Here is an 11,290-nt window from a genome sequence, read left to right as displayed (position 1 = left end):
GTATCTCTCTGTCTGCCTCTCTCTCTCCCCTCTGTATCTCTCTGTGTTGGCCTCTCTTCCCTTTGTGCCGCTCTACCTCTCCCTCCCTTCCTCTCTTCTTCCCACTCTCTCCCCCCCCTCTCTCTTCCCTCCTCCTTCTCTTTCTCAATGACTCCCTCTGTGTCTCTGTCTCTCCCTTCCCCTCCCCCCCCATTCTCTCTCCATCTCTTGATCTGAGCCTTCCTCCGGCTGCCTCTCCCCCACCCCGGCCCTCTCTTTCCTAAATCCCCCAGAGACCTCTGAGTGAATTGCTCATTCCTGCTCTCTTCTTAGACTAATAAATCCAGACGGTGGCTTTGGAACTCGTCCCTCTCCCCCACCCCCATTGGCCACGTCTCCTGAGATTGGGGTGGGGGTGATGGCGGTGTGTGGCCCAGGGGCCCCTCATCCAGAATTATTGATGTTAGCTTGACCTGGGTTGGGGGCCGCGATGGCCTCCGTGCCTGACACAGTCTCGGCAGAGTGGGGCCGGGTGAGATTCATTGCTGGGAAAGGTTGGCAGGCGGAGGCCGTTTGGTCCCTGTAATGGGCCCAGCAGCGCAGCTTAAAGAACATCTGGCTTCATTATATGCCGTCTTCCCAGACGCTTACCAGCACAGGCCTTTCAGGAAGATGAATGAGGAGGATCCCGTGATAAATCTCAGTGGCCCCACATTAAATCCTCCTGCGGCAGGTTTGCAGAGGCCCTGGTCCCTGCAAGGCAGTTAGACGCCCTTAGAATCTCAGCCCCCGAGGAAAGCATCTCCCCCAAACAGTCCCGGCCCCATTCTACGTGTCCTCACCCCTGCACACAGCTGGGCTTCCTGTTGGTTTATGGGGATGGTGGGAAGAGCCCCAGGCCTGGAGTCAGGCTTTGCAGCCAGCGGGATCTCGGAGGCCACGGACACCAGCCCCTTCATTCTCCAAGGCCCCAGATACTCACTGGGCCATAGATTTTGGCGTCAGAGGGGCCGTCTGAGGTGATCTGGTCCAGCCTCTGACTTCTAGAGAGGATGAAACTTGGGCCCTAGAGGTCATACATTTAGAGCTAGAAGGGCTGGCAAGACCCCCTCTAGGCCAGTGAAGAGGTTCAGGCCCACAGAGAAGTGACTTCCCTGCATTGCAGGCAGCCTAGCCTTCTGTCGCCACTGGGGCTCTCATCCCATCCTTGTGCTGATTCAACAGATGACCCTGAAGTCCCTTCTCCTCCCTGGATCCTCTTCTTGTCCTTTCTAAGCCTGGGACGGGGGATTAGTGGGGTGTTTGGTGTGTGTGGAGCAGGTGGCCTCTGAGATCTTCTAAAATCTGTGAGCCTCTGTACCCCTGTGGCCTTCCCTTCCTCCACTGGAGGAGGCCATTGGATGGGGGAGAACCCTTGGGCTCCCATCTGGTGCTCAGGTTATATGGCTCTCATCCAAGAGCCTTGCAGATAACCCTCCAGGAGGCATGCCCACCTGACCCTCAGGTCCTAGCCCTGCCCTCCCCACTCGAGTGTTCCAGCCTGCTTCTGTTGGCTGTAAATGGTGAAGAATGATCTCTGAGGTGCCTTCCTGATCGCAATCTAGGCTCCCATGAGATACAGCAGTGCTAGGTCTGTGAGCTTCCTGAGGACAGAGACTGGGCTCGTCTCTATGTCCCCAGCTCCCAGCATGGCACCTAGCAGAAGGGAGGCACTGAACAGTGGGGTTTTTGTGGGGTCTGAGTGCAGGGTGTGGAGCTGGAGGTTGGGATGGGGGCCAAGGAGCATTCTGTGCCTCCTCAGCCCAAAAAGCACCCCCCAGATGAATACACAGCACCCTAAATTTAGAGTTGGGAGGGACCTGAGAGAGCATCTCCTCCTTTCAGAGCCAAGGAAACTGAGTCCCACAGATGGGCAGTGACTTGCCTAAGGTCCTACGGCTTGTGGGGATGGGCCCCAAGTGCTCTGCATCTGTGCCCAGTGCACTCTCTGGATCCACGTTGGCCGATGGGCCCTCAGGATCCTAAAATTCTTCGTTTCCCAAGGTATTCCAGTGGATAGAACTCTGGCCCTGGGGTCAGGAAGAGCTGGGCTTGCATCCAGCCTTAGACACTTGGTCGCTTCCAGTTTGCTGGTGGGTGAGCCTGTGGAGCTGCTTCACCTCCCATAGCCTCAGTTTCCTCCTTTATAAAACAAGGATGATTGAGCCTCCCCCTGGGTGTTGTCAGGATGGCAAGAGAGTAGTGGTAAGGGGCTTAGTGACCCTTCGAGGGCTGCACAGACACAGGTGGCTGTTGCTGATGATGGTTTTTCATGGCCTGATTCTTTTCGGGGAGCTGCACGATCCGTGTGTGTTTTCCACGCCTGACATCAAGCCCCCTTTCTCTTCCCGACCCCTCATCAGGGAGAAGACGGACGACACCTCTGGAGAGGACAATGATGAAAAGGAAACAGTCGCCTCCAAAGGCCGAAAGACCGCCAACAGTCAGGGCAGACGCAAGGGCCGCATCACACGCTCGATGGCCAACGAAGCCAACAATGAAGAAGCTGCCACCCCTCAGCAGAGTGCGGAGCTGGGTGAGTGCTGTGGGTCCTTTCTTTCCGCTCCAGAGGGGAACATCCCCCATCACAACAGGTTCTGTTTGGTTTAAGAGAGGGAAAGAAAGGTCAGCGAGTCCTGACGGGCCGTCACTGTGTGTGATGGGCCACTTACTGCCCGCGCCCGCTCCCGGCTCTCTTTCTGAATGGTGCCTGCTGGGGGAAGGAGGCACTGGCCACAGAAGGGACAGAGTGGTCTGGAGGCTCCCTTGCCATGGGTGGCAAGTTCTGTGAGTGGCCCCGCTTTTGGTCTCTTGCCAGCAGCAGTGGGGGGCGGAGGGGGAGCCTCAGCCATTGCAGGGTGGTGATGTCCTTCGAGATGTGGATTCCCTCAAGCATCCATTTCTAAGGACAGGAGGAGCTAGGCCTGTTTCTTCTGGAGGCAGTAATAAAAATTTAGCTGTGGAACACCGCTCAGAATGCCTGGCTTGAGACGCTGGTCACTTTTGCTGAACTGGTTTTTTCTCTTTTTTATTCTTTGTTATAACAGTAACAGATGACAATCAGAGCTAGAATTTGTGTATTGATTTAAGGGTTGCAAAGTGCTGTACAGATGTTACTTCATTTGGTCCACTCTGGGAGATAGGCCCTGCTTTTGCTGCTTTGCAGATCAGGAGGCTGAGCCTGAGAGGGGTTCAGTGGCTACTTGCCCAGGGCGACACAGCTAAGAAGTGTCTGAGATAGGATTTGAACTTGGGTCTTGAGTCTAGATCAAGTGTCTCTATTCACTGTAACACCAAGATGCTGTAGGGACGGCCTGGCCAGGGGTAAGATCTATAGGGAAATACAGCCATGGAAGGTCTTCCCCACCCCCTATTTCCCCAGGGTCAGGAGATGGGATTTCAGGTCCTCTTTGCCTTCTCCTTCTCTGCCCAGGCCCTTTCCTCTTCCTTGATGCTCCCAAGAGAGGAGAGACATGATTGTGGCCTAGTGGAAGGAGACGAGAGGCCTGGCCTCTAGTCCCTGTTCGACCATTGGGTAACATGGTCACTGCAGAGGAATGGAGACTGAGCTGCAGAGAGGGCAGGTGACGTGGGCTCTAACCTGTCTCCATCCCTGGCCTCATCTTTGCCTTCTCCCCCACTGCCACCTCCCTTCCCTCCCAAACAGCGGTCCCTCAGACACCTAGAGAGCACAGGGAAGGCAGTGCCTTGTTTCTGCCTCTGGCCACCTAGAGGCCAGTTTCTGTTGGAGCCACTTACACCACTTTCTGCACTTCTGTTCCTTCCTTCCGCATTTATCAAGTGCCTGTTATGTGCAGGAAATAATAGAGGAGCTAGGAAGCTGACCTCAAGAGTCAGGAAGACCTGAGTCCCCCAGGCATCAGCCCCTCTCTCCCCAACCCCCCGAATCACTTTGTCTCTCCTTGATCTAGATAGAGTGGCAGAGTGGATAGAGAGTCAGAATGGGAGCGAGGAACACCAGGGTTCAGGACATCGGCTGCTGGGAGACTAAATAAGGCACTTAAGCTCTCACTGCCGCTCGGACACTCTTAAGATCTGGTCGAAGAGAAGGGGTGCTAGGCATTGCCTGAAAGTGGTTTCTCACCAGGAATTCCCTGTACCCCTGAAATCACAGGAGGACTCTGGGGTGGGGTGGGGTGGGGAAGGTGCTAGCCACAGCCTAAGGTGGTCTCTAAGCAGGGTCCTGCCTGTACATGCATGAGCACACGCATGCACACACACACACACACACACATACACGTTAATGAGGGATGGTCCCCAGCCCAAGCAGGACCTGAGACCTTCAGACTAACCCAGCAGATACAGTGGGGAGGTCTCGGGGGGAGTCACCCACCACAGCCCACTGCCCTGAGGCCTCCTTGTTTGAAGGATGTTATGGGAGGGATCACAGCTGGAGACCCTCTACAGCAGGGATGAAGTTCTGAGAGCTTGTAGCCAGTTGACGATGTCAGGGACCTTGTGACTCCTGTGTGCAGGATCTCCCAGAGTGCTTCACCATGGCCAGGCCAGGGGGAAGGAGGGCTGGTTTGGGCACCAGAAGGCCTAGGCTGGGTCTCTCTGCAGGTGCTTTGTTCATTGGTGAGGACCTCAGTGCCTCCCGTGTGTCCGTGGGCAGGTCAGTGCTCCCAGGCCTCTGTTTCTTCTGTGTATAGTGAGGGAGCTGGATTAGACAGCTTCCAGTTCTGGCCCTGTAGCCTCTGCTCTTTAGACAAGACCATTTATGTCCTTGGGCCTCTCTTTCCCCTTTTGTGAAACACTGGGGTTGCCCTAGATCCAAGATTTCTAGCTTGTGGTTCATGGACCCCCCCCTTAGCTTTTGCATAGATTTCAAGTTGTTTGAACTTGACTGACTGAAAAATCAAAATGCGTCTTTCTTTCACTGTAATTGGTTTCCATTGTAAGTCTGTGTTTTGTTTTATGCATTTAAAACCGTGACTCTTAAGAAGTCTCCATAGCCTTCAGCAGGTTGGCTGCCCAAGGACTGCAGCCCCTTCTCTGGGTCGTCATCTCCAAGACGCATCCAGCTTAAAACCTGTGATTTGGGGGCAGTCAGGTGACAGGAACTGTTAAGCACTTACTGTATCTGCACACAGAAACGGTCCCTGCTTGGGGGGCGCTTACACCCATCCCCATGTTAGAAGGCTTTTTACTATGAAGCCTAGGTTATCTCCCTGGGACTTCCTTCCATTCACTGGGACCTGAGACTCTTGGCTTCACCTGTCATTCCTCAAGAGGTGTTTTGGTCTGTTTGTTTTTGAGGGGCTGCACCTTGTGTCCCCAGGGATTGTGCATCTTAGAGCATCCAGGCAGAAATGTTTTTAGATTCCTTTGACTTTGGATAGCCTGTCCCAGGAGTTGAGATATTGGAAGCATGACCTTTGGTGGCCATTTTGGGCTTTTGTTTCTCTCCACTGACTTTTTTTTTTTTAAGCAATCGGGGTTAAGTAACTTGCTCAAGGTTACACGGCCAGTTATTTCTGGGTGTGGTGCTGAGTATCTGAGCCCAGATTTGATCCAGGTCATCCCGACACTGGAGCCGGTGCTCTTACTCGCTGTGCTACCTGGCCGCCCCTCTCCATTGACTTCTAAAGCAGTATTTAGGGCCCTATAGTGGGTGAAAGAAAGCTTGTATTTAAAGTGGTCAGTTCCCAGGGACCCCTTCCCTCCCCACATGTCTGTGACACCTGCACAGTTTTTGGGGGAGGTGGCATTTAGAATGTGGCCCCTGGAATCTCTGCTTCCCATGGGAAAAGTGGAAGGATTCCCCCGAGTTCACCACGTCCTAGACAGGAAGCTGAAAAGGAGCTCAGAAGTCATCCAGGTGCCCCCACCTTTCTGCAGATGATGGGGAGAGGTTCAGGGACTTACCCAAAGTCATACAGGTAGCTGGTGGTGTATAGCTCTGGCTCCTGTCCACGTACCTCTGCTCTGCTGCTCCTGTCTGGCCGTCATTTGGATGAGTGCCTGTGGCAGAGAATCATTCGCCAGCAGGTACCCATTCTCTCCCCCAACAGAGAGCTTGCTGCGGTGCCATCCCTGCCCCCCCAACCCTCCACGCACACCTTAGAGGCATGTCCTCCTAATGAGACCCTGAGGTAACAGTTAAGGCCTCAGGGACCGAGGCTGGGAGGCCATTCCGTTCCCCTCCTCCATGCCCTTGGCTTTTTTTCTCCCCTGGTTTTGCCATCCAGCACACCTGTCTGCCAGTGTTTTCATTACTGGAGAATTACATGTGCAGTTGCCTCTCAGCTATCTGTGGATGGGTCCTCTGTGTCCTGGGCTTATGTGTCCGTGGAAACACATGGAAAGCCCTGTCTTATCACTTAGGTTTGTCTGCAGGGTGCCCTCCCCGATTCTCCTGGTCCATCAGAAAACATGTATTGAGTGTTGACTATGTGCCATACGCTGTGCTAAGCGCTCGAGACCAAGAGATAATGGTGAGATGGTGCCTGGTCCCCAGGAGCCCTCTGGTGTGAGGAGCAGCATGTAAGGAGTTAGGTTCACAAGGGTCTGTTCAGAGCGGATGAAAAGTCATCGGCGTCTTTCAGGCAGGCAGAAGAGCCTCTAAGGTGGTGTTTGAGCCGACTTCTGAAAGGAGGAAGGGGTGATGAGAGACTGTATCGATGAGGGAAAGCTCGTGGTGTGGAAGCATGGGGGACAGCCAGGAGAAAGGCTGTCTGCTTCTCAGGTTCCTCTGAGGTGAGGGGGTGCAGTAGCCCAGGTAGCTGGATCACAGTGCACCCACATAGAGTTTGTGGAGGGGAGAGAGGTGGTAGAAGACAGGAAGAGATGAAATGGCCAGGTTAGGGAAGGCTTGATAAGCCAAGCAGAGGTTTTGCTGTTTGATCCTGGGAGTAATAGGGAGGTTTGTTGAATGGGGGCTGATATGGTCAGACCTTTGGCTTTGGAGACCTCACTCTGGCAGCCGAATGGAGGCAGGGAGATCCACCAGCCAGTCATGGCATGTGTCTGTGTTAGGCTGTCGTGTGTCTGACTGAGTGTGAAAGATGCTTGGAACAGCAGGATTTAACAGTGGATTTGAATGCTTGGAGGGGGTGTGAGTAAAGATCGAGGATGACGCCGAAGGTTTCCAGCCTGAGTGTTTGGAAGGATAATGGTGGTCTTGACCTTTGGGCATTGGCGGGTGGGGGAGAAGATGAGTTCTGCTTTGTACACATTGTGTTTTCGATGCCTACAGGACTTCAGTTTCAAGAAGGCCAGGAAAGAGATGGTTGGTGATGTGGGCCTGAAACTCGGGAGAGAGACCAGGGCTGGATTTAGAGATTTGGGAATCATCGGCATAGAGATGTCAAGTGAAGCCATGGGAGCTATGAGCTCAGCCAGTGAACTAGTCTAGAGGGAGAAGAGAAGCTGGCCTAGGACCCAGCCTTGAAGGACACCCACAATCAGTGGCCGGGGCATGTCTGAAGAATCAGCAGAGAAGACTAAGGTGGAGTCATCGGTCTGTAGGAGAAGAGCCGACGAAGAGAGGGGTATCACAGAAATCCCGAGAGGAGAGCGGGATCTGGAAGACGGCGACGATTGAGCGACGGTGTGAAGGGCTGCAGGGAGATCCAGGAGTATTGGTGTCAAGAAAAGGCCCTTGGACTTGGCAGTTAGAGATCATTGGTCACTTTGAGAAGGAGGAGCAGTTTTGGTTGGATGATGAGGTCAGAAGCCAGATTGCAAAGTGAGAGGAAAGGGAAGCGGAGGAGTTTAGCCCAGAAGGGGAGGAGAGATACAGTCCAGTGGCTAGAAGAGATGGTTGGATGCAGCGAGGGCTTTTTTTAGGATGTGGGAGAAGGGTGTGTTGGCCATGGCAGCAGGGCAGTGGCTCTTGGGTAGGTTCTGTTTCTTCCCTCTGGACAGAAATACTGAGGAATGCTCATTGTAGCGGTATGATACCTGACATCTCTAGGGCATGTGCTCTGGCATGCACTGTACAGCCACCCCCAGAGGAGGGAGGGCCAACAGGAAGCATTACTCCCATTTTCCAGATGAGGACGTTGAAGTCCAGAGAGGTTGACCAGTTTTCCCAGGCTCACACAGCCAGTAAGTGTCCAAGGTGGGCTTTGACACAGGTGTTCCTGACTTAAGAGTCCAGCACTCAAAACTGTCCTTAGAACTACTTCCTACAGAAGAGATGCCTGAGTCGCTCTCCACTCCCTGGTTGGATAGGAAGATAGAAAGATCCCTCATTCTCTTTTTTTTTTGCTCCCTCTCCCTCCCTCATCCCGCCTACTTCCTAATTGCATTTGTTTTTTTTGCCAGCTTCCTTGGAAATGAATGAGAGTTCTCGCTGGACCGAGGAAGAGATGGATACTGCTAAAAAAGGTGATTGATTATATCTGTTTTGTTCACCCCACCCTGTTCCTCCCCCCCACCCCACATCCCACCAGGAAGAGTGTTGGGGCACGTGGACATAAACATTGGAAGGGTCTGAGTGTAGTTACGAGAGACCCTGCTCAGGAGTCCCAGGAATCTGGGCTCCACTCTGCCTGAAATGTATTCCTCTCTCAGTCATTATGAGACTTTGGACAAGTCACTTCATGTCCAGCCTCAGTCCTATCATTTGCTTTTTTGAAAAATGGGAGAAAAAAGTCCCATCCTCCACCCTAGATATGCCGGTGTGGTGCTGGAGATGCCATGCCCACTTACTGTGTGACCGTGGGCACTCACTTAACCTCTTTTCTGGTCCTCAATTCCTTGGCTGTAACATGAGAGGCATGGACTTGGCTGGATGGCCCCTGATGCCTAGAGCCAGGGTGCTGTGGTCCTTATGGTGAGGAGGAAACGAGCCCCCGGCTGAATGGACTTTGACGACATGCCTGAGGCGTACAGGGAGGTGTGCACACTCGCCCTTGATTTGTGGTAGTTGTGGCTGACCTTAGGAGCTGTGGTTTGTGATTGAGCTGACAGCAGGGTGCAGGACAGGGAATGGGGAACCTGGGACCCTAGAGTGATGGAGGGCGAAGGCCAGGGGAGACTGGGGTCTGGAAGTTCTTTCAGCCCAATCCCAAGCCATGGTGGTATCTCGTGCAGGTTTTGGGACATTTGTTCCTCCACCCTAGGTTTTGACCCCACAGCCTGAGAGCTGGAGACATTCCTCAGAGTGAGCCACCTTGAAATGCCCTATGGGGAGCTGGTTAGGGCTTCCTCTGAGGTCAGATGGGGTGGGAGGGGTGTTGGAATGTCATTGATTGTGTTGCAGTTGGGGTGCCAGTGCTTGACTGGCAGGTCTTGGAGGAATTTCTTGTGGCGTTTTGCAGGGAATAGAGAAATCAGTCCTTTTTTGGTGGGGAGCAGTCTGCAGATGCCACTTTGTGGTGTTGTGAGGAAGCTCTCGGAGGATTGTTGGGCAACATTTGTAGTGCTGCAAAGCTGGAGGCAGCAGGGAGCATGGTGGTATTGAATGGGGCCGCTGGCTGTTGTGGGGGAACAACAGCCGGGTCATAAGGAGGTGGACAGCCACGGCCTTGGGGGGGTGCAGTTCTGGAGGAACTGCTTTTGTGAGTGGAATAGGAGAGGCCTCCTGGGGTGCGGCCTCGAGGACCTGGAGTCGTGCAGAATGCTCAGTCTGGCAGCACAGAAGCACTTTGTCTGGCCTTGAAAGCTCTTCCTGACCTGGCCTCGGCTTAAGCTCCTCTTCACACCTTCTGAGGCTCAGCTAAACTAGCTCTCATGTGGGATGCTGCACTTCCCTCCTCTGGACTTTTGCACAAGCTGAATACCCTGCCTGAACTGCCTTCTCTCCTCCCCTCTGCCTCTCGGTGTCTCTGGCTTCCTTCAGAGCTCGTCTCAAGAACCACCTACTGCACCAGGCCTTAGTCTGCAGAGGAAGCAGTGCTTTCCTTCCCAGTCCTCCCACTGATTTGGACTTTTATCTTGTGTATGTGTCTATGTGCATAGGGCAGCTTTCCCAGTAGAATGTGAGCAACCTGAGGGCAGGCACTCTCTCCCTCTCTCTCTGTCTCCATCCCTCTCTCCTCTCTCTCCCTCTCTCCTCTCTCTCTCCCTCTCTCCTCTCTCTCTCTCTCCCTCCCTCTCCCTCTCCCTCTCTCCTCTCTCTCTCCCTCTCTCCTCTCTATCTCCCTCTCTCCTCTCTCTCTCTCTCCCTCCCTCTCCCTCTCTCTCCTCTCTCTCTTTCCTCTCCTCTCTCTCTCTGTCTCTCCGTCTCGTCTCTCTGTTTCTCCGTCTCGTCTCTCTCTGTCTCTTCCTCTCCCTCCCTCTATCTCTCCCCCCCCTCTCCCCACCCCCTCCATACTATCTGGCACATAGGAGGTGCTTAAGAAACGCTTATGGATTGGTCAGTTGGCAAATACGTGGGGTGCTGTAGCCAACCACTGTCTTGATTGTCCATAGATATCTGGAGTATTTCCAACAGCTGTTCCCATTGGAGCAGGGCCATGGAGCAGTTGTTGAGTTCATAGAGGGAGTCTCCTCTCCCATTAAAATCACAGGCCCAGCCTCCATGTGCCAGGCCCTGCTCCAGGGATTTGACATATTGACAAAAATGAAAAACTCTCCCTGCCTTCAGTGAGCTTACCTTGCCCTGGGGGTGCTGAAGAACAGGCCTGACTTCTGGGAGAGGGTCACAACCTCCCCCAGAGTAGTCTCTCCTCCTCTCCCCCTCCCATTGACCCCTCTGCTGTTCAGGAGCCCCTTGATGGGAGAGGAGAACAGGGGGCAAAGGGCACTTGGAGCAAGGTTTCCCCTCTGTTGCCCACCCTCTCCCCACAAGAGAGGAGTGCTTAGGGCTAGGGCAGCTGGGAGGGCTCTCCTTAGGGGCATTTCAGTCCCTGCTCTGGCTGCCAGGGGCTCAGCCCACTCAGTGGCTGCTTCCCATAGCAGCCCAGAAATCAAGGAAGAGGAGAACATCTGTCTGTGCCCATGGGCCTGGGACCCCTGCCTCCCCATCTCGCTGGCTCTCCGGCCTCTACCTTGTGTGACGCCCTTCACACCTATCTTTCTCTGAACCTATCCCATTGGGGTGCCTCCCATTACTCTTTTTATCTCTCTGTCCCTACCTCTCTCTAAGCCTCCCTCTCTCCCTCCATCCCCTGCCCCTCCTTCTTTTCCTTCCTCTCCCCCTCCATCCCCCTGCCCCTCCCTCTCTGCCCTTCCCTCTCTGCCCCACCCTCTCTCCTTCCTTCTCCCTGCCCCTCCCTCTCTTCCTCCATCCCCTGCCCCTCTATCCCCCTGCCCCTCCCTCTTCCCTGCCATCCCCTGCCCCTTCCTCCCTGCCCCTCCC

General features: G+C 54.1%; 1 protein-coding gene across 6 annotated transcripts in view; it reads left to right on the top strand.

Moving 5' to 3' along the window:
- The first annotated feature begins 2,160 nt into the window (after positions 1-2,160).
- Positions 2,161-11,290, top strand: part of NCOR2 (nuclear receptor corepressor 2) — a 109,455-nt gene continuing 100,325 nt past the window's right edge. For 5 of the 6 annotated variants that reach the window (XM_069081563.1, XM_069081567.1, XM_069081565.1 and 2 more), the window contains exons 1-2: positions 2,161-2,554; positions 8,311-8,373. In XM_069081563.1, coding sequence (XP_068937664.1) covers positions 2,176-2,554; positions 8,311-8,373 — 442 coding nt within the window. In that variant the 5' untranslated portion in view covers positions 2,161-2,175. The remainder of the gene's footprint in view (positions 2,555-8,310; positions 8,374-11,290) is intronic. The other variant, XM_069081564.1, reaches the window with a different exon arrangement.

This window comes from Petaurus breviceps, unplaced genomic scaffold, assembly GCF_028583685.1.
Source record: "Petaurus breviceps papuanus isolate PSGF00001 unplaced genomic scaffold, PetGlider_PUasm1.0 99, whole genome shotgun sequence".
In the NCBI taxonomy this organism is placed as follows: Eukaryota; Metazoa; Chordata; class Mammalia; order Diprotodontia; family Petauridae; genus Petaurus; species Petaurus breviceps.
Note: the sequence above shows the minus strand (reverse complement) of the source record. Positions and strands in the feature narration are given on the sequence as shown.